Source organism: Topomyia yanbarensis, chromosome 2 (assembly GCF_030247195.1).
Source record: "Topomyia yanbarensis strain Yona2022 chromosome 2, ASM3024719v1, whole genome shotgun sequence".
Classification (NCBI taxonomy): domain Eukaryota; kingdom Metazoa; phylum Arthropoda; class Insecta; order Diptera; family Culicidae; genus Topomyia; species Topomyia yanbarensis.
Window position 1 is genome coordinate 319,303,572 of NC_080671.1, and position 22,982 is coordinate 319,326,553.

The 22,982-nt window shown below is 35.5% G+C and overlaps 3 protein-coding genes across 8 annotated transcripts in view; 2 read left to right on the top strand and 1 right to left on the bottom strand.

Annotated features, from left to right (window-relative positions):
• The window catches only part of LOC131683719 (glucose dehydrogenase [FAD, quinone]), a 33,812-nt gene extending 31,191 nt beyond the window's left edge, over positions 1-2,621 (bottom strand). Inside the window, exon 1 of the mRNA XM_058965955.1 lies at positions 2,487-2,621. The gene's annotated coding sequence lies outside the window, so the exon portion shown is untranslated. The remainder of the gene's footprint in view (positions 1-2,486) is intronic.
• The window catches only part of LOC131683731 (flotillin-2), a 503,804-nt gene that overhangs the window by 395,337 nt on the left and 85,485 nt on the right, over positions 1-22,982 (top strand). The gene's annotated exons all lie outside the window — the stretch shown is intronic.
• LOC131683718 (glucose dehydrogenase [FAD, quinone]-like) lies at positions 17,843-19,841 on the top strand. Its single transcript, XM_058965953.1, has 2 exons — positions 17,843-19,357; positions 19,418-19,841. The coding sequence occupies exons 1-2, from the start codon at positions 17,843-17,845 to the stop codon at positions 19,838-19,840; spliced, it is 1,938 nt and encodes a 645-aa protein (XP_058821936.1). The 3' UTR covers position 19,841.

Sequence of the window (22,982 nt, forward strand, 5' to 3'; positions counted from 1 at the left end):
CTGCCAACTTCGATAAGTGAAATTTGACTATTTCGAGCAGCTATGAATTGTGAACTGACGAAAATTGGATATATGGTCGATGTATGGTTTGATCCTTATCGTATGAAACACTTGAAATAAATGTGAATACCTCAAGATTAATTTTTATTTTAACACCATAATACACCTCTCACTAATTTCAAGTTTTCCACAATGTTGAAAAAATCAAAGAGGTTATATGGACTTGTAGCGACGGGTTTGAGAAAAGTCTACTGAAGTCTACGAAGGGCAGGTGGGAGGGGAGAGTCGTGGTTAAAATTAGCAAATTTTGGTCTACGTGGTTTATGAATGGTTCCTAATAATTCTTAAAAATGCCTGGACACACTTTTTGAACATACTTATCCTGAAGAATGAAATTTCTTGAAAAATGCAAGGTAAGCCACATTGTTGTAACAATCACACGACCTTATTGCGCCAAAATTATAGTAGATAAAGAGCGTACACTAAACAAAAGCTAGTTATCTAAGGCCTTTGTGAATAATTACATTGATTATTTTTATATTTATATATTTAGTTTCAAATTGTTTTTTTTATTCATTAAAACTAGATTTTGTAATCTTTAAAAATCCCGTTACAAAGGGATGTGCAACACACCATAAAAAATAAATCTTTTAATCTGGCAACCATTGTATTTGCTGTAACTTCGAGCGATTTTGACCGTATTGCAAAAATGCATACAGAGTCTTACTTATTGGAGGCTTACGTAAATGGCTAAATGTAAATACTCACATTTATTACCCAATTATTAATTATTGAAACAAAAACCTAGAACAAATAGAGTGTTTTAGTTGATTCAAATAATTGTTTTTAGAATATTATTCCTATCGAAAACAATACTTGCTCTGTATATACATCGAAACCACTGTTTACTGATCTCGTATTGTTGGCGACTGTTTATTAGCTTTTGCAGGTATATTACTGATGATGTTTTAGTGTGTTCTGATTGATATGTATTAGTTAAATGTTTGTAATCTATATTGATACATACGATGAGAAGTCCTGTTGGAAAACGAAACTGAAAGAATGTCAACTGCTGCCAAATTTTCACTGCCTAAAACGAATGAACGAACCTCGGAACTGATGACAGCTTAAAGTAATTCTACAGACAATGAATACCATGTTTTGATAGCCTGTGATGTCGATTTTGCTTTTGATCCTTAATAATTGTTATCAGGAATGAGGATTTCATACGTCTCGTTTAAGATTACCACGGTGTACCAGGTTTAATGTGGTAATCTACTTTTAATTCGTTGCTTTCATCGCTTGTTCAAAAAAGCTATTACTCCTCTCTTCAGGTTTTTTGGTTCAATTAAAGATAGCAACATCAACCCTAACGCTATTAATTTGTCAAGAAACAGTGCCAGCAATAGAATCTTCATACTGACACGTAAAATCTAAAAGTGGCGTAATATTACTCTATCAGAAATACCAACCCGCCAATCAGATCATTAAAAACATCAATGCGCCAGGTTCATGATAATCTATCAACAACTTTTTATTACCTTACATAATTACTCAGCTCTTATCAATACCATTTGAGTCCACTGGTAACGATAAGGTGGCTTATCTATTTTGTAACATTTGGTGGAATCCATAAAGGTTTGGCCACGCATCATCTCCTTCCAAACCCTTGCAAGTGTTTTATCTGAATACAGTTATCAAAAATGGTTTTTATTTGGGAAACTGCCTGTTTTTGCCAATAGAAAATGTACACGCTTGCATGACTCAGCAGAATTAGATCAATTGTTAAAATCATGTTTAAACTGGCTTGATGTCAAGTTTATTATATGCACTTCAATTCGCCTTTTAATGTTTGGTTCACCCCCAATAGACCGGTTACTGTAATCACCAAGGCCCGCCAGTAGGCGTCGGTACCGATTAAGACGCGCACTTGTTCGTACATCGGATTTTCTTATTGCACTGCAACAACACTGGCCTTCAAAATGCGTTTTTCCTATGGGCCACTGCACATGGTCTACATATCCTACCGGTAAAAATTTCATTCACCGAATCGATGTGTTGGTAAATAATGGAAACTGTTCAAACTAGCACCATCGGAAGCAGGTATCAAAAAAGACTTAGTTTATTCTGTAGAACAGCTGTTCAGATAGTACTAATTTAAAAAAAAACGCAGCGTCAGCATTATGAAAGAATAATGAAGTTACTGGTTTCACTGCACAATTCCATCTTTTGCTTTTAGTTCGTCCTCTTGTATGCCTTGAAAATCCCGTTGCTTTCGTCTAGTTAAGCAGCAACGTCAAAACCGATTTACACGCGAGATGTACGATTACATTCATATTATTCTGACTGTGACTGTGACTGGACGCCAGTACAAGAAAGGCGTATGGAAGTGATACACCTAAGAACATTTCAATATAACACCAGTATTATATCTAAAACCGAAGCGGATGCTCATAAACATTACACAGCCTTTTCGTAACACTTACGATGAACTTGAACCACGACCACACGTTTAGTGCACTTTATCTTCACTGGACATCTGAGTTCGTCTACAACACACAACTAACTGAAGCGAAACCCTTGCGAAGAACGCATCTTTATACAGAGCGTGTGAGGCAAGAAAACAAGCTAAGAACCTACGAATGTATAACAAAATAAAACCGAGCGAGCTGATTGCGATGATTCAGAGTGACCGGCATAAATCATCGGGAAAGTAGCCACCCAAATCAATGATTAGTGTGTTTTGGACATCTAAAACAACAGACAACAGCAGCGTTGCACTTTTTGGCTACTCAAAGTGGACGCTATAGTACACGTGGCTTTTGTTGATAAAACAGAGTGATACTGATATCAAATTAAACCTATCGAGACTGAGCGAGCCTCGCATGTCCTGATCAGTGATAGCTTTTAATCGATATCAGTAACCTACGCGATTGTAATGTTTTTAAACCGGAGACCTCTTCCAGACATTGTGCTTTTGGTACCGTGCGGTTTCCGTGAATATTTGGAATAAGCGTTTTAAAGTTTGAAATTCAAAACTTCGAAACTGACCCAATATATTTATATTTCGGCTTCCAAATATTTATGTATACTATCTGGTAATATTCTAAAATCAAGAAATATTAGACATACCATAAATTTAAAATTCAACAAAGCTTTGCATAAATCAGAGGCACAGATTTTTTAAATTTTCTAGTTGAAGTGCATAAGTTTGATATAAATAAAGAGTGATGTTGAAAACTAAAACGCGAAACTATGTAAAATATATTCCAAAATTGATAAATCGCTATCTTATGGCAAGCACTAATTTTGGAATAAAAGCAATTTTGAAGGTTGAGATTAAATGTTTATTAAACATGTATCGATTTTGTTGGCTATTTTCGGCAAATTTGAGACTAAGAGAATCGAAAGCAATGAAATTGAAAGACGGATAGGTATTCTAGAGCGAATCAGTCATAAACTTAAAACGGAAAGCTAGGACTCGGCAAGCTCATATGGACATGATCGAAAGGAAATGTGAAGAGTCTTTTGCCTTCTGCTAAGTAGGAGTTAGGCGTTGCACCCAAGTCTACCGCATGGTCATTGATAGAACATAACTCATCATCATCGACGCCGGCGTCTAAGCTACAATGCTACAAAGCTACAACCATCCTACAATGTGGGATCATCTTATGCTTTAGGTAGGTAACGCGGCTAAAAGTACGATGACTACCATGCCTCCAAGTTAATCTCGACACAACGCTTCTATTGCTCCAATAGATCTAGGTAGCATTACGGAAGAAAAACTTGATTTTTTGCAGCAATCAATGTTTCCATAGATGACTGCAATGCAGTATGAAATTGTCATGAATTTAAAGTTCAATAATGACTTTAAACAATCTTTTTTACATTTCTTACAAAAGAAATGTATAGGATTCGCTCAAACTTTGACAACTTTTTCCGAGGCCCGGAGGGCCGAGTCTCATATACCAATCGACTCAGCTCGACAAATTGAGACAATGTCTGTATGTGTGTGTGTGTGTGTGTGTGTATGTGTGTATGTATGTATGTACAAAATGTCATGTAATTATCTCAGCAATGGCTGAACCGATCTTAATGAAATTAGTTTCAAATGAAAGGCCTAACGTTGCCATTTGACACTATTATTTTTGATTTTCGATATGTTGTTTACTTTCTGAGATATGGGCGATTTTGTCAAAATACAGCAGGTTTTTTGCAAATAACTTTCGAACAATATAATATTGTCCCTCAAACTGCAAATAAATAGAAAACTTGTAAAAATACCTTTCTAACAAGCTATAGATTGTCTAAATCCGTGCACGAGCGGCGGAGATATTAGACATTTTGTATTTTTAGTTCTCGCTAAAAATGAGATTGTTTCATACAGAGTATTGCTTTACTGGTGTTTTAGGGGCAAAACTAAACCGATTTTGAATATCGGGGTATGAAAACACATCTACGTGATTCAAGGAATTCGATGTTGAGAACAATTTGTGAATTACCTTTATAATAAATGAACTATTTCTCAAAAATCAATATATAAGTTCACTTCAAAGACAAAATAATGCGTTGATAACGAAACAGTGAGTTCTAGTATTTATTCCTTGGATTAGGCATTGCGTTCAATCATGAGGTAAATGTTGGATGGTATATCAATACACAGATCAACAAGTAATTCACCTAGTAGTGAGATAAAAGATTTCTAATATAATTATACTTGTGGCGTCACCGAAAGCAACTGTATGTTTGAAGCCCAAAAATCTAGCGAAAATTTAGCTCTTTTGCAAGATTTAGGTTATACTGGTTATGGAGCAAAAATTACTACTTACATTATTTATGATAAGAATGTAAGAATCAATATATCATAATAATATACCTATAAAAATAATGTCACTGCATTAACCATCATTTGCCATTCCTCACACGCCCCCCCCCCCCCATCTCTCTCTCTCTCTCTCTCTCTCTCTCTCTCTCTTTCTCTCTCTGTCTCTCTTCTATCGCATCTATCTAGCTATTTCTGTATGCATTTCTAAGTTGTGTGATAAGATCTTCTGCCAATCTGAAATATTTATTAATTGTAATTGCGAAGGTTTGAGAAAACAAAACTATTTTTGTCTACTGCTACATCAACTTAAATTTAATTCAATTGTATTCAAAGCCTGTTTCTACACTATAATTAAGGAAATTCATGGCTATATCAGAAAAATATTTGGCTTAACTGGGTAATATGAAAGTTTGACGATGGAAATTTTCAAAAGAGACATTCCACGTGCGATATTTAAACTATTCGTATCTCTATTGAATTTTGAATGAAATATATGCTCAAAGACTGAAAGCTGAAGCCAGGATTTCGAAGACAAAATACATGAGAAGAAGAGGTTCTAGAGACGACAATGTGAACCTCCCACCCGAGTTCGGATTGACGGTGACGAAATCGAGATGGTCGACGAATTCATGTATTTGGGCTCACTGGTAACCGACGACAATGAAATTCAGAGACGGATCATAGCGGGAAATCGTGCCTATTTTGGACTCCAGAGGACGCTCCGGTCGAACAAAATTCGCCGCCGCACGAAGTTGATTATCTTCAAGACGCTGATTAGATCGGTGGTCCTCTACGGCCACGAGACCTGGATTATGCTCGTGGAGGACCAACGCACCCTTGGAGTTTTCGAACGAAAAGTGTTGCGTACCATCTATGGTGGCGTGCAGATGGAAGACGGAACGTTGCGCATTCGTTGTATTGGTACGAACTTTCATGAAAAATAACGGATCAAAGACCAAAAATAGCCACAAATTAGATCCAGGAAAAGAAGTCCCCAAAGTACCCACTCTCGATGGGAGATGCAACTACAATGTGTCTTCTAACTTATCGTCGTCCATATTTGGATATACTGAGTAGTTTGAACCATTTCTTTTTCACAATATTGGTCTGTATAGGACTTATTTATCCATATTTCCTGCACGAGAATTCCGAACGAAACAATACAAACACGGTTTTTATGCAATCGACATAGCCTAGACATTTCACACTATTTACTTCAATGCAAATAAAAACTTTGAAATATCTACCTGTCTCATTCACGAATCGCATTCTCCCTCTGTCGTTCTCTGTTCAAGGGGCTTGAAAGCACATGTGACCTTGTCTCACTTTACTATATTCAATTGCGCGTTAAAATACTGGACCAGTAAATTCTGTTCTGCACATAAATCTTTTTTCGGGAATATGTGACCAAAAAGTAAACTTTGAATTCGTCAAGTAAAGAAGCATGAAAACAAAAAGAATAAAACCAAAAAAAGATGGAAGCCCTAGAAAGTCCATTGCATATTTATTAGCCTTTGGGATTTTCAAAAACATTTCAAAACTTTCTGATGCAAATTTCTGGTTTTCAAATTCGTACAATCCGGTTTATTCATTATCTTTATTCAAAAATGTGTCTGGCTTCAAATATATGACCATTTCATTTTAATTAATAATTTCATTCCGCATCTTTTGATTCGTTTTGTTCATCTGCGTTCATTTTACTTATTTTATTCGTTTCATTCTTTGGATTCACTCTGATCAGTTCATTCTTTTTGTGCATTTTACTCATATCATTCATTGTTTTCATTGTATGCATTTTATTAATTTTTTCCAGTTTATTCATTTTGTTCAGTTTCTTCATTTTAATAATCTGACTACTTTTTCAGTTTTAATCATTTCATTCAAATAATTTATTTGATTCAATTTATTTCTTTATATTAATTTATAACCTTTTACTGTAGTTCAATTTTTCATTTTAATCAATGCATTTAATTCTGCTCATTTTCTTCTTTTTATTCATTTTATCACTCCAGCTCATTTTATTTATTTGATTCGTTTGTTTTATTTATACATTTCATTTATTTTTTACTTCATTCATTCTGTTCATCCATTCTTTTCATTAATTTGATTCATTGTATTCACTGGATGAATTAAATCAATTTGATTCATTTAATTCATTTGATTCATGTGATTTGTGTGATTCATGTGATTCATTTGATTCATATGATTCATTTGATTTATTTGATGCATTTGATTCATTTGATTTTGATTCATTTGATTAATTTGATTCATTTGAATCATTTGATTCATTTGATTTATTTGATTGATTTAATTCATTTGATTCATTTGATTCATTTGATCCATTTGATTCATTTGATTCATTTGATTCATTTGATTCATATGATTCATATGATTCATATGATTCATATGATTCATTTGTTTCATTTGATTCATATGATTCATATGATTCATTTGATTCATTTGATTCATTTGATTCATCTGATTCATTTTATTCGTATCTTTAATTTTATGCATTTCATGTTCAGTCATTCGTTTTATTTCATTCAATTTGTTAGTATGAGTCAATTTATTCTATTAATCTTATAACTATTTCTAAATATAATCTTAATTTTTATGTAATAACCTAATCTAATTTGATTCGTGTATTTGGATCAAAATTATAATGATTTCCATTAATTTTTCTACTCATTTTATGAATTTAAAAACCTATTGTTTCATTTTTTGCTTTACTTTTTTATTTCGGTCGTTTTGTTGATTTCTATAATTTATTCAGTTTATTCGAGATTTTATTTGTGCAAGACTAGAAACTGTTTTCATCCCACCTCTAATTGGGTGCCTACTTCTCGTGAGTTCTGCAAACTAATGAAACAGTGAAATGTGTAAGAAATGTCTCATCTCACTGCTAGGTGGATTAAATCGGTTTTTTAAATTGGAATGGCCGTTCAATAAAACGTGCAAAGACGAATTTTGCAAGTTCTTGAAGATACATAATGTGATTTTAGCCGTTGCAACCAAAACTCTTTTAAAACCAAAGATCAAAAGGAAAGGTAACTTTAATTTTGATATTCATCGATTTGATCGAATTGTCTGATTCGTCGGAGGAATCGCAATAGCGGTTAATCGCAAAATCAAACATCGCGTTTTACCTTCTTTTGACACCAAGTGATCGAGAGTTTCAGTATTGACGTTAAAACTCCGCTCTGGGTATCGTTTTTCCTGTTTCAGTAAGACTTACAAAAACATACCATACAAGAAAAAGGTCGAAATTCTTCGTAATCGGTGGTTTTAACGTTAAACACCAAACTTGGCATAGTGCTCAAAGCAATTCCAACGGTAAACTATTTTTTAATTATTACTCTGCTGATTATTTTTGGTCTGGCAAGAAAACCATTAACAATTGATTTGGTTTTGACATATCGAATTCACATTTGTAGCGAATTGATTACACATACTGCGTTTGATTCTGATCACCTTCCAGTAAACTTTATCGCTTTCTCACAAAGGAGTTTCCAATCCCATTAGCTCATTATTTAATTATAATTATCATCAATCGCATTTGGAAAGCTGAAAAATTTATGTTGAAAATAATTTTAATCATGATTATGATTTAGGATATAAAGCTGACATTGATAGGGACCAACACGTACACAAAAATTTGACACTTTTTGGTCCCCCCCCTTGAATACTAAGGTAGACTTTTGCTACCTTTGTACTTACAAATTTATATTTTTTCGAAGATAATTCCTCGAGTATATTGAAAGAGATATTTTGCTATAACTAATACAAATTTGTCGAAAATGCGACCCCCAAGAACAGTGCAGAGTTTTTTGAACCTTACTACCGTATTCAAAATTGATAAAATATAAGAATCAATTTGAAGTTGACATATTTTTTGTAGAAGTTGAACTTGAACCACCGAGATTAATTAATAAGAAATTAAAAAAAAACAAGCCACTTGTAGCAAAATATTGTTGGTGTGGTGGTTTTAATGATTAAATTTGATAATTTTTAAACTTTTGATGAATCATGTATGCCTGCTAACTAGTAACCATTTATTAATGGGCCTCAGATGATAATTCGCAACTGCAGAATTTTCACCATCAAAATGTTCGGCGGAGAGAAGTTTTTGGAGATCGTCTTTACAACTGCCATTATCGTTTTGTTGGTTTCATCGTGTTGTGGTCATTATTTGACTCGATTTTTTTCCCAATCTATCGACCCGGAGTGTATGTGCTGAATACTCTTTATGTATTCAAAACAATTCAAAACATATTTCAAATGCTGCATCAACGAGAACGGCAGCGTATACTAATTATACACTTTGAAACAAAACTCTTCGAAATAATAAATCAAAAGGTACTCATGGGAATGTGTTTATTTCCGTTCCAATTCCGCTTTGTAACTCATATATAAAATACTATGCTGCTGAACATGCCCTAAGGAATTCGATCGATATAAAATAATAATGCAAACCTGTGATAAAGTGCCTTCTCTTGGTCAAATGGCATTACTTTTGGGTTGACTATCAGGAATAGATTATCTCGAACCTGTTTGAAAACAAATCAAAAGTAAATCTGATCTATCATAACCCAGTTTCCTCGCCCAGCAAAATCTCCAACCATCTTCGCCTTTCTGTATGCGCAAATCCAGTTGAGTCCGCCCGTGCTTTAGAAATAACTACAGAAGCATGTTGTTAGATGCCTTAGTGATAAAAAAAAACCTATCACCTAACCTAACCTATCATATATATGAAATATATGCCAATAGGCTCATTACCCTACGTACCTACAAACTACCGAAAACATCGTTAATCACACTAGTATAAAAAAAATATTTTTTGAAACGAAAACTCTCAAGCAGCACACCCACGTCGCACCAAGCAGTATTGAACTCAATTCAAAACTCACCCCATCCACCCACATTGCAAATCATTCTGTGGCATCGTTCTGATAGCCGAAAAATTCGTACACGGTTTAACTGTGTGCAATGCAACCGCTGACGAAACTCCTCAGTATCTACGCTTATAGTAGTGTCCAGATGCTATAGCCATGATATTGTTCGATTGGCACAAGAGCAAAAACGAATACAGACAGACACGTGGTATCTCTATTTGTAACTTTTCATATTTGATTGAGGCACTTAGGTGCTTTCTTTTGAAATTTTCCCTTTTGTCGTGAACTTTACCGATTTTTCAATAGACAACTTTTACTGCACAGATATTAAATTATTACCAACACTCGAGTTAGGCGTTTCTGAATCGGTGTATAATTAATTAAAACCCATCTAGTAATAGCGGAATCATAAGCGTGTAGACCTTGCATAATTTCGTTACATAGGAGATATTTTAGACTTTAGATGACACCTAGCCCCAGATAGTGGAGTAACACATTTTTAATGTCAAAAACACCTCATCTTACAATATTACGTCAATAAGTCATATCTCATCTCACTGCTATGTGGTTTCAGTTGGTTATTTTGCTATAAATCAAGATTGTGGAGGTATAATTCACTGATCAAACTTGGTTTTGTGTTGCATATGATTGGACCTACAGCCTATAATAGGTCACTTGAAAAGTTCGTAACACCATGTTATTCATGTAGAAAACATGATTGTTCTAAAATATAAGGTTGAACTAGAAACATTTTCCATCCAAATTAGGGATCCAGACCACTGTGCACCATAGATTGGTATTCCAACACCATAACCACTTGGCCCACCTTATCTTGTAACCAATGTGGCATCGAAACACGTACCCCCCCACCCTGCCTCCCATCAAATAGGAATCATTCTCGAGTACCCTCAGCAATCCATTAACAATTAAACATCTTGCAACGGGTACAACACACTGTTTGCATTTTCTTTTTAAGGTTTGTGTATTCGTTAATTCGTCAACAACTTTTGAACGCATCTCACGAAATGAAAACTGGATATTGGGCGGCCAATCACTCCCCTGTGCGTATCAAAACTATTTAATGCTGACTCATCTAATAGGATTGAAATGTCGTCGTCCTCGTCACAAGTCAAAAATTATAACGCATCATCTAGCGTTGGTTGTTTAGAATGATTTTGAACGAAGTTGTGAGAACATATTGTTTTATGATCAAATAAATGCTTCGTAATTACAGAACGCAGAAATCTTGTATGAGACGTGTATTTAAATGTTAGTTACCTCGCAATATGTAACATACCTACGCTATGCACTTTGTATGTTTGAGACATGCAAAGTTACTGTAAAGTTGTTTGTTGAATTGTAAGTATTTCATTCAGATTTTTATTGTATATTACCATAAAAACTTAAAATTTCTGGTATCATGAGTTTTGTGGAGCAAAATCTTACCATGCGATGCTCCGAAATAAGTCAATAGTTTTGCCGGTTAACTGCACTCAGGCAAAACGTATGGATAAATTCTAAATAATTATCTTAAGATACATAGAAAAGTAACTAGACTGGTGTCATAAAATTAATATGTAAACCGACGACTTTTATAATTATGTTAACATTTTATTAGGTATTGCGTAGATGCTATTCATATATACGTGACTCGCTTTAATTTTATGCGAGCATAAACATAACAGAAATGTATAGTATTTTCTTATGAAAAATCAAAGCCTTATGGCAAATTAAACTATAGTAAGTCGATTTGACTAAATAAATGCCGTTTCATAAGATATTCTTATGATTTACATACGTTCGATATTCTTAGGAAATCGACAATATTTTTCATCTGAGTGTATGATATTGAACAGGTTGGCCTTTGGAACCACGCGCTGTCTCTGTGTGAAATACATGCTAAAAGAATAAAAATGATGACGGTGCAAAATTACGAATCCAATCTAAATCAATTCAGCTACCAATAGTAGGTTCCTTTTAGTGTAATTTCTGACACATATCATATTGGGATGCGGTTAATATTATTATTAGGCGTCCAGTAACATCACCAAAGTAACGTTGGCCTAATGCTAAAATAGTCCAAATTTTTCAAATAACAAAGAAGTTGAATAATAAAAAATTCCAAAATCTGCAGCTTCATTGGTATATTAATACTATTTATCCAATTGGCTTACCATTTGTTATTTCTGTGTTATTATTTATTTCCGGATTGCATTGATCTTTAATTATTATCCGTCGCAATCCAATCCAAACAATTTATACAACCAGTCCAAGAGTGGGATCACGCTGTGATTATCATTTCATTGTGATAATTTTAATAATCACACAATTATCACATGTGTGATCAAACAGCTCTTACACAATCCAACAACACACGGAAAAAAATCTTTTCGAAAATTTACAAAAAAAAAAGATTTTGTAAGGTTTACAATAATCATGACCAAGCTCCTGAAATCATGTGTTGTATTCAAGAAATTTGTGTTTTCACAAAACTAGTTCACACCGAAAAAGTTATTGCGTGACGCCATGTTTGGTTCAGTTATTTTGGTTGCTCGTAAACATGCGGTACTCCTCGTTATAGATCCGGCGGCAAACTCAAGAATGAACGCAACTACGTGACAATATGAACTGGATTAAGAGAGTGTGATCAATTGGTTTTATGAACGGATTTACTAACACTAATTGCGAATCTGTAGTGTAATTTTAGCGCACAGCGCATTTTTCGTATTCTTTCTGGACATCATGCTGAATCTTATCAAATGAATAACGGTATTCGAGGTCCTCATAGTGTTCCTATATATATTTCCTAACTCTATGATGATCGTTAGCAGCTGATAAACCAGTTCACGGAACAAAAACGAGAATCCGTGAATAAGTTTCCAAATTTTGTGAAATGATTCATATGGAAACTGAGTTCTGTGAAATGGCTCACGTAATAATATGGTCGGAAAAGCTCAAAGACCTATCAAATCACGCATCGAATTGACTCTTACATTAGCGCTTCCCTATAGGATGTATTCATATTGTTTTAGTGTAAACAAACGTCCGAAACTAATCGCTTTGCCTTTATTACCGTTGACTTTCATTCTGTTAAGTGCGTGTTAAGGTATGCCGATATCTTCTTGACTACACCACCCATTATCTATGGGAAAACCTTGCAACAGCTTTACAGACATCGTTGATAAATAAAACAAAAATAAGCGGGCCAAGATGACTGCCTTGCGAGACTCCTGTGGGGTTTTGAATGCGCTTCGATGCGTGTTTTTATACTCATGCAGACGGATAGAACGGACTGCAATCTAAACGTTGTAATTTCAGGATAGTAGCAATGTTGTGTGTGAGGTATCCATGTGTAGGGGAGACCGGGGTTAGTTGGCAGTGTTTTCAGTTTTCATTTTTTACCGTTTTGATGTAGGTAGATCTTGCCAAATAGAACACGTGGCATGAAAGGGCAGACTGTCGGCAACATCTCTGAATTTTATTAAAACGATTGATGCATTGTCTCCATTTTTAGAGAAAAAATATGTGAGCGCGAAAAACCCGCCAACTTACCGCGGCCTCGAGGTAAGTTGGCGGTATGTATGGATACCCCAAAAATAAGCAATCAAATGGAAATTCAATGACTTCAGAGTTTTTTTTCGGAACGTGCTGAATGTCTTTTCAAGAAAACTGTACATTAACCGACATTTGATATTTCAGTCTCAATATTGACGCATTTTGACTTTAACGCGTACTTCATATTCAAAAGCAAATTTTCTAAATTCTTCAGCCGATTGACCGAAGTAAATTTCTCCTGCATTGACGAAATACACAAGAAAAAAGATTTGGAGTGAATTGCAGAAAAAAAATATTTGATGACTATTTTTGCACTGTAATTAGTACCGCCAACTTGCCCCGCGTGCATGACCGCCAACTTACCCCAACCGCATATTTTACAAAAAACTATTTAAAAAAACTTTTGCTTGTGGATAGGTGTAATATCCATATGGCTACTGAAAGCTCTTTTCAAGTACTATCAAAAACTGTAATCATTCGGGAAATAGATAAATAATACAAAGTGTTAAAAATTTCGAAAATTTACTTGCTATGGCCGAAAACACAATATCGCCTATAACTTCTACAAATCTACAAAACAAAATGTTTTGCAACAAAAACACATTGGATAATGGGTTTCACATAACTTGAGGTACACAATAAGAAGTAACGCTATATGTCTAATAGAAACGGAGAAAAAGGGATTCCGCCAACTTACCCCAACCGCCAACTAGCCCCGGGCTCTCCTATTATTTCGAGTTTGGTGAAATAGTTCACATGCACATGTCAATCATTTACAAAAAAGCATGATACATGAACTAGATCGTGAAAGTGAAATCGATCGACCGCACCTTATGGTTTTGTGAACTATTTCACAAGCATGAATTTAAAATCGTGATTCATATGCTATAGTTCAGGAATCAATTCATGAAGCAAAATTACATCGATGATTCATATTGCGAATTTTGGCTGAATTACTTTAACGATGAATATGAAATGAACATGATCATGGAAATCAAAATCATTGGGGATGTTTTCTGCATGTGTGAACTTATTCACGAGCACGTAAAAAAGAACGTCTCTAATAATACTGTGATTTAAAAACCAGTTCACAAAGAAAAAAATAGGCCCATTCAATATCCTAAGTTTTTTTTATTGGTCGCGTGAAAATACTAGGACCATACAATAAATGTACTATACCATAAAATTATTTTACAGTAAACTTTTTTTTGAGTTTTGACCTAAGTACCAATACCTTATTTAAGTCATTTTTGGTGGTAGCCAAACGGGAAAACTGATAGAAATGGTGAGTAAAACGAAAGCAATTATGTAAAAAAAATCCCCCAGAGCCAGGATTCAAACCTGCAACCCTTGGGACTCCGGCCCAATATACAAACTTCTATGCTCTCCCTGGGCTATTTCACATAATTGCTTTTATTTAACTCACCATTTCGATCTGTTTCCCCGTTGGATACCACCAAAAAGTCGAAATGCATAAACGATTTGTTATTGATATTGTTTTCCTTTTTTATGACTATGAGTGTCTACTTTTTTCCTTTTTATAGTGAAATTCAATTAGCAAGGATCAAGATATGAAAGGTTTATTTAATACCTTAAAGTAGCAAAAGTATTCGGAGAAAAGTGTGCAGAATTGCGTGTATTAAGGCTATATGAGAACGCTTAGAATTTCTCGACGTCTTAGACTCTTACCGCTCTAGTTGGAATGTTTCGGCATTTTTATCAAAAGCTAAATGCTAGATATGCGGATAGTTTAAAATAACTTAGTACATTATGTTATCGGGACTGGTTACGTTAAATAAATGCTGAATTTGGTATTTTTAATATATAACTAGAAAATTCAAATCGACGAAAGGCCTTTCCAATAGGGCATAAATTACAAAAAATTGTCTGGTACTGCTGAGATATGGCACATTTATTACCTTTAATTGATCTTCATTGAAGTATAATTAAAGACTAATATAATCGTTCAGTCAGTTATGGACATCTCCGGGGGACCCCTTATACTGGTCAAACACACATTTACATGACCGGGAACTGTAATGATATGGGGTTACTCACTCCCTATCAGAATCGAAACCGTACACCGAAAGCTAAATATCAGAATATCGGCCCGCCCGACACGATTACAATATCGAATTTATACACGCGATGTCACATACACACAAGCACACGCGGCAAACACGTTAACATACAAACGCTTAAGCCCTTTGTGATCATCCACGCACACCTACACGCGCGATCGCGCTTACTTGATAACACCCCGGTAATAAGGTGAACGTTTTAGTACTTACGAAGTTACAAACGCGAACCCACAAACGCCCATGTTCGCGCGATCATGTATCAGTCACATCCGGAAATCTTTACCCTCCGTCCATACATTCTGAGCTTCTGAACCGTACACCGAAAGTTTAGTATCAGATTCAGGCCAGCGCGTGATCCTCCAAGAACACACGCGAAAGTACACGATCGAATTTATACACGCGTACACGCGATTGAATACGTTAACGTACAAACGCTTAAGCTCTCCGCGATTATACACGCGATGGCGAAGTCCCTACACCCGCACATATCTGAACCGTACAGTGTATATCACATTCAGAATCACGGCCCGCTGCAATTGGCCTTAAGCAGTGTTTTAGTGGGTGATATTTCCCGACTCGTCTGCAATTGTAGTGACTGATTCTGACGGGGAGCCCTTCCGAGAACCTAGTTCTGCAGCTCCTTTGGGATAACTCTCGAAAAAAATGGTTCTAACTACCCCACCAAAAAAGATAGAAACTTGGTTGGTTTAGATAGTGATTCTCAACTTGGGGTCCACGGACCCCAAGGGGGGCGTAAAGTTGTTGCTGGGGGTCCGCAAAGAAAAATATATTTTCCAAGTGGAGATTGAAATTTCATGTCTCGTTTCCTAACAAATTGAAAATAAAATATTGATGGTATACAAAATCCATGTTTATCCTTAGGGGTCCGCAGCAACCCAGGGTTATTTCTAAAGGGTCCGTTGTACTAATAGATTGAGAACCGCTCGTTTAGATTAATATTTGCACCCAAAATTTTTTTTTAAAAATCACTATTACAAAGCTTTTGAGAGAAATTAATACCTAAAAAGATCTAAAATATAAGAAAACAGATTGTTCAAGAGCCACCTTACCTTAAATATTTAAAAATTCAGACCACATAAACTATTGTAGATAGCCATATAGTTTGTTCAGCAAAATGGCTTTAATATGATTGTTTTATAGCTTTGTAGAACAATGTATAGGTTATTTTCACATTCCTAAAAAGTTGATACTTAGAACACCTTAAAAACAAGGATTTACACACAATTTACACTACCAGTCAAAAGTTTAAGTTCACCTTACATGTAATGTAATATTCAAAAAGCTGTGGTTTTCTTCATTTATTGTTATTAATTATTATTTTTGGATCCATTTCTCTACGATAGGCACATAAAATATGTAGTTTTTTTTCACTTTTCAATAATGAGATGATAATCTTCGAATTAGGTCAATTTGAATAGATATTTTTTTCGACAGTTACGATTTTAAATATAAAAATCTTTCTACTTATTTTTTAATAAATATAATATAAAAAACAATTTGGGATATAATTTTTGGGGTGAGCTCTCGCAGCACTAAGACATTACACGTATTATGTACTCGGCGCATCGAAAGAATACAACCTGTCATAACAAGTTTGTGATCTACGTGTCACTCAAAGGCGTCACACTCCGTCCTATACTCTGACCAGTAACGTGTAGTAACATGATATAGTCAAGACGCACGTGCTTGACAAAGTCCACTGCGAAACCCACTCAATTATGTAAAATTAAAATAAAGGCAAGTGAACTTAAACTTTTGACTGGTAGTGTAGCTATCGCTTAAAAAGTGCTAGAAAATTTGGCCGAAGGCACAATTTATCTAAAACAAACAGTTTAGGCGAAAACATGTCAAATTCGAGTAAATCCTTTCTCGGGCATACATTTTTCATCTTAGAGAAGCAAAACATGCGCAAAATGATGCTATTTCTAGGGACTAAAGAAGAATATTTGAACAGCTTCGGTTTATTGAAAAGGAAGAATAAATTTGTCAAGATGTTTTCAATGACCCCGTTTTGTCAGCCTAAAATTCATCAACGGGCTAATAAAAACGGGTCTTCACTGTATCATGTTATTATATTGATTAACAAAGCAAAGATTTTGATGGTAATTTATGTGCATTTCATCGATTGTAGACCGAGTAATTAATGAAATATAGGTGGCAAGCTAGGTAGGGGGTCGAAATTACCGTTTCATTTTTTCTTTTCATTGCATTCTAATCGATTCGTATCAAATTCAGATGATTTATCAAACACCGTACGTCAAAGACCTCAAAAATCAAGGTTGATAGAATTCTTATTGTCAGAACCTTTACCGATGTTACGATTCCTCATAGTGCATTCCGTTTATGTGTACCGCTTATTGCGTACGAATGCAAAAAAACTGCAATAAAAACAAAACTCGGCAAGTTGGCCTCAGTTCCAAATCGACCGCCGCGACATACAAGTAGAGTTTAAATATTTCGTGAAAATAATGGGACCGTTGGATACCCACGGTACGCTTATGCGAATCGTCTACACCCGACCGGGATGTGTTGTGATGCTTCTGGTAATAGATGCCATAATTTGGTTATATAGGTCAGACATCGTAGATTTTCACAATCGCGTTCAGGACATTCCACCGCAGTTCATCTATGATGTGTACGATTTTGTAGTGGTTGGAGGAGGAAGTGCAGGTGCAGCTGTAGCTGCAAGGCTATCGGAAGTTTGCAACTGGAACATACTCTTGCTGGAAGCCGGACCTGATGAAACATATCTTACGGACCTACCGTATCTTTACCCTGCATTGCAGAGGTCAAATTTGGATTGGAATTATCTTACGGAACCTAACCCAAATTTCTGCCAGGGGATGGAGAATAATCAGTGCGCTTGGCCTAGGGGAAAAGTACTCGGTGGATCTTCTGTATTGAATGCAATGATGTATATTCGTGGCAACAAAGAAGATTATGATGAGTGGGAAAGTTTTGGCAACATAGGCTGGAGCTGGAAGGACGTGTTGCCATATTTTATTAAAATGGAAAATGTGCGTGATCCAAAAATCGCCAAGCTGCCATGGCACGGAACCACCGGACCAATCACTGTTGAGCAGTTTAAAAATCGTTCCGTTTTGATGAACTATTTTTTTGAGGCTGCTAGGCAGATGAATCAACCGATTGCCGATGAAATGAATGGTCCGTCGCAGAATGTATTCGGGCCTCTTCATGGCTCAATAAGAGATGGTTTACGTTGTAGTACTGCAAAGGGTTATTTGCGACCCGTATGGACAAGGAAGAATTTTCATGTATCGATGAATTCTATGGTTGAAAAAGTGTTGATAGATCCTGGCGACAAAAGAGCATATGGCGTTATGTTCAATAAGGGAAATGAACGGCACTATGTTTTGGCTTTAAAAGAAGTTATTTTATCAGCTGGATCAATAAACACCCCCCAACTTCTGATGTTGTCGGGAGTTGGCCCGAAGGAAGATTTGCAAGCCCATGGCATCGAAGTAATTCATGATTCTCCAGGTGTTGGAAAAAATCTTCAAGATCACGTAGCAACTGGTGGTATTACGTTCATTATCCAGAATCCCAACAACACTGGACCGCTATCAATTACACTGCTGAGCTCGGTGTCGGCCTCATCAGTTCGCGATTTTGCGTTCAACAATAGTGGAATATTTATGAACATGCCGTCCTGTCAAGTGATGGGATTTATCAACACAAAGTACCAACCAGTAAATAGTACCCGCCCAGACATCCAAATATTTATGTCCGCTCAGTCTGAGTTAGCTGACGGGGGGAACTGGGCAGCCTATGGGGCAGCACTTTCCTCCCAGTATTATGCTAAGAATTTCGAACGTTGGGTTTTTCATGATTCTTTTCTGATCATGCCGCTTCTGATGCGACCACTGAGTCGAGGGTACCTCAAGTTGAGAAGCAAGAATCCGTACGATAAAATCAAAATTTATCCCAATTATTTCGCCGTTAGACACGATGTGGATGTTTTGGTAAATTTGTGAAAATGTACGGGATTTAACATATTTAAAATATTTTATTTTATGTTCTAGATTGAAGGATTAAAATATTGTCTTCAGTTGGCAAAGACCCCTGCTTTACAAACTTTGAATGCGACATTGATCTACGATACGGAACCGAGTGCTACTTGCAGCGGTAGAACCGGCGACGATTTTTACGAATGTTTAGTTCGACATTTTTCGCAAACCATCTATCATCCAATTGGAACTACCTCGATGGGTCCCAAAACCGATCCCATGGCTGTGGTTGACGATCAGCTCAGAGTTTACGGCATCAAAGGTTTGCGGGTAATCGATGCGGGCATCATGCCTACAATTACTACCGGCAACACAAATGCGGCTGTGATCATGATTGGAGAAAAGGGTGCCGATATGATAAAACTTGCCTATCTCCCCGCCCTTGTGAAGGATCCGAATCTGGAGGAGTGCCACACGTATGATTTTAAATACAACTAGAATCGCGGTTTAAAATAATTCACATGCGACGTAACGTAATAAAATACCTGTTTCCATAAATACCAATTAATAGCAGTTTATCATCGGAATGACGAATAATTAATTTAAATTAACTTAAATAACAAACGGTTGGAATCTCCGATTGAAATGGGATTTTTTTAAATTGCATATTTTGTATAGAACCTTAACCTACACTTTCTACTTTTACTTTGCTCATAATTTAGGGTCCCGATATTGTTGCCAGGGGCTCAGGGAGTTCTCACTAGAATATTTTCTATGCATTCTAAAATCCAAAGTATGGTGTGTGCAAAAACTAGTGTCTTGGTAAACAATTATATGCTTTTTGCACAATTGTAAAAGTACATGCTTCTGAAACTTATAAATTTATATAAAAATTACACTAACTTTTCAAATGAACTAGTGTAGGTTGTAAGTCCTATCAAATGGATCACAAGACATAATTTTAAAAATGTATTATGCCTCCAAAATATTGATTTATAGCAAAACACAACTTAATCCAATTAGCTGTTAGATGATATATTATTATATATGTGATCCCTGTTGGATTGTTCCATTGGATTCACTAGTTTGCAGAACTCATGCGAAGTGGGTACCCAAGTAGAAGGGGGATGCACAAAGTTTTGAGTCCTGTACGAACTTGCCTCGTAAAAACTGAATTAATTATAAAAAATCAATTAGGCAAATGAAATAAAATAACATTAATAAAATGAATAAATCAAATTAGTTTAGCTAATTAAACGAAAAATTAGACAAAGAATATGTTTGTGAGTCAAATGAACAAGTTGCATTAAATGAATGAAAGCATAGACTACCGAATTAATAAGATTGATAAAATCAAGCAACTGAATGAAATGTATGAACTGGAAATAAGGACTAAAATGAATAAAATAAAATGCATAAAATGAACAAAATTAACAAAATAAACAGAATGCACAGGATGAACAGAATGAATCAAATGAATAAAATCAATGAAATAAAAAACATTAATAATATGAATAAAATAAATCAAATGAACCAAATAAATCAAATAAATTAAATGAATCAAATGAAGCAAATGAATCAAATGAATCCAATGAATCAAATGAATCAAATGAATCAAATGAATCAAATGAATCAAATGAATCAAATGAATCAAATGAATCAAATGAATCAAATGAATCAAATGAATCAAATGAATCAAATGAATCAAATGAATCAAATGAATCAAATGAATCAAATGAATCAAATGAATCAAATGAATCAAATGATTATGTTTTCTATAAAACTGTCATGTGTAACAATGACGGTATTTTCGGTTGTTTTCGTTTTACTTTTATATCTCGAAACCAGATTCTTGCACTGACTGTCCATTAAAGCACGAGAATCCCATATTGAAAAACAGCAAACCGAGAAATACCCTGTTCAATATTCACATTTCCATTGAGTCTTATGAATAGGGCAAACATGCTTTGATATTTTTCTTAATATTTTATAAACCATGCATTGTGCATTGTAAATCAAAGACAATTCACAATACAGTCCAACAGATAATTTTAACAAAAATGCATATGAATAGATACAGAATAGATAGAAGTATAAATTGTCCTTTCTGTTTCAAGAAATTCAATCTCAAATTTTGAAAATCGTTTTTCTCGAAGGAAAGTTGTTATAATTTTTTTTTCGCGTTGCGTTGTGACGATGTTTTTGGCGGATTGCACACTGACTTCATCATGTAGGAATGCTGATTATCTAATAAGAGTTGCGTAGGAAGTGGTAAGCAGGAATTCATACCAATCCGACCCATATTAAAACCTCAACACACGACAGCCATCATTGTCGGCAGCCCCCATCTCCATCGTTCACGAGGAAGGATAAAGGATAAGGTAGACGGGAATTGTTGATGCTCCACCTACTTAACGGAAGGACGACGATTCATCAGACTCTTCCATAGATGTCGCGGAGTTGGTGGTTTGGAAGGGTATAAGGTCTAGGATTCGCTCCAAGCAAGCGATGTAAAGAATATTTTATTATGTAGTTGTTTAGTTAGTCTTCGAGTACACGATCACTCGACAAAGAAAAGATCTTGTTTAGTTTTTGGTTCATTTTAAACTCTGAGCAGTCGGCTACCGAGAGTATCCTATGTTTCCTAAACAAAAGCAATTTGAACTCCACACATCCAACCGTGGGAGTATTGCCTAGAAAAGCTAATCATATCTGCGAAATGGGTCGGATCACTATCCATTGTAACGGTATTTAGACAGAATTCGCTACTTCTTCTCTACGATATATTTATTTTGTTGAAAACTACCGAGTGATAACACGTTATACAGACAAAGAGTTATGATAGTGCGAGATGTTATAAAGTATTGCCTAGAAAAGCTAATCATATCTGCGAAATGGGTCGGATCACTATCCATTGTAACGGTATTTAGACAGAATTCGCTACTTCTTCTCTACGATATATTTATTTTGTTGAAAACTACCGAGTGATAACACGTTAAACAGACAAAGAGTTATGATAGTGCGAGATGTTATAAATCAAGGTATGTATTTCCTATTTTGCGTATCTGATGATTTGTAAAACACACGTACACAAGCAATAATAACGACCATTGAAGAGAAATACAAAGAATTGTTAACCTGATACGCGGGCTGGTTAGCAATAACGGAACTTGAATTTAGATTCATAAAAAAGACGCGGCGAATTTTCAGTACGTATTGACCCGCGATCATCGATACTAGTCAGACTAAAGTCTTGTAGCGGCTGATTTTTACGGTACTGTTTCCTTGATTAAAGCTGTTCACGCACTCTCATTCTGCTACTATCGGCAGAAGCCTGATACCACCCAGTCGTCGCCGGTCTAAGGACCAAATGTCATCAATAGACTTAGATTCGCGTGGAGGCATGAAATAGGAGACTTGTGAGAACTAAAGAGAAAAAAACTGAGAAAACAAGAAACGACATGCTCCGTCCTGAATCCGTACACAGCTATAAGATTCTACATCTGAATTGAAACTCCAAACGGAACATGGCGCCTCCTTGCCATTCCAATCCCTTTAGTGAAGACTGTTATCTCACCATTTGACGACCAAAGTTGTCATAACATTTTTTTGTATCAAATACGGCGGCAAAACCCAAGTA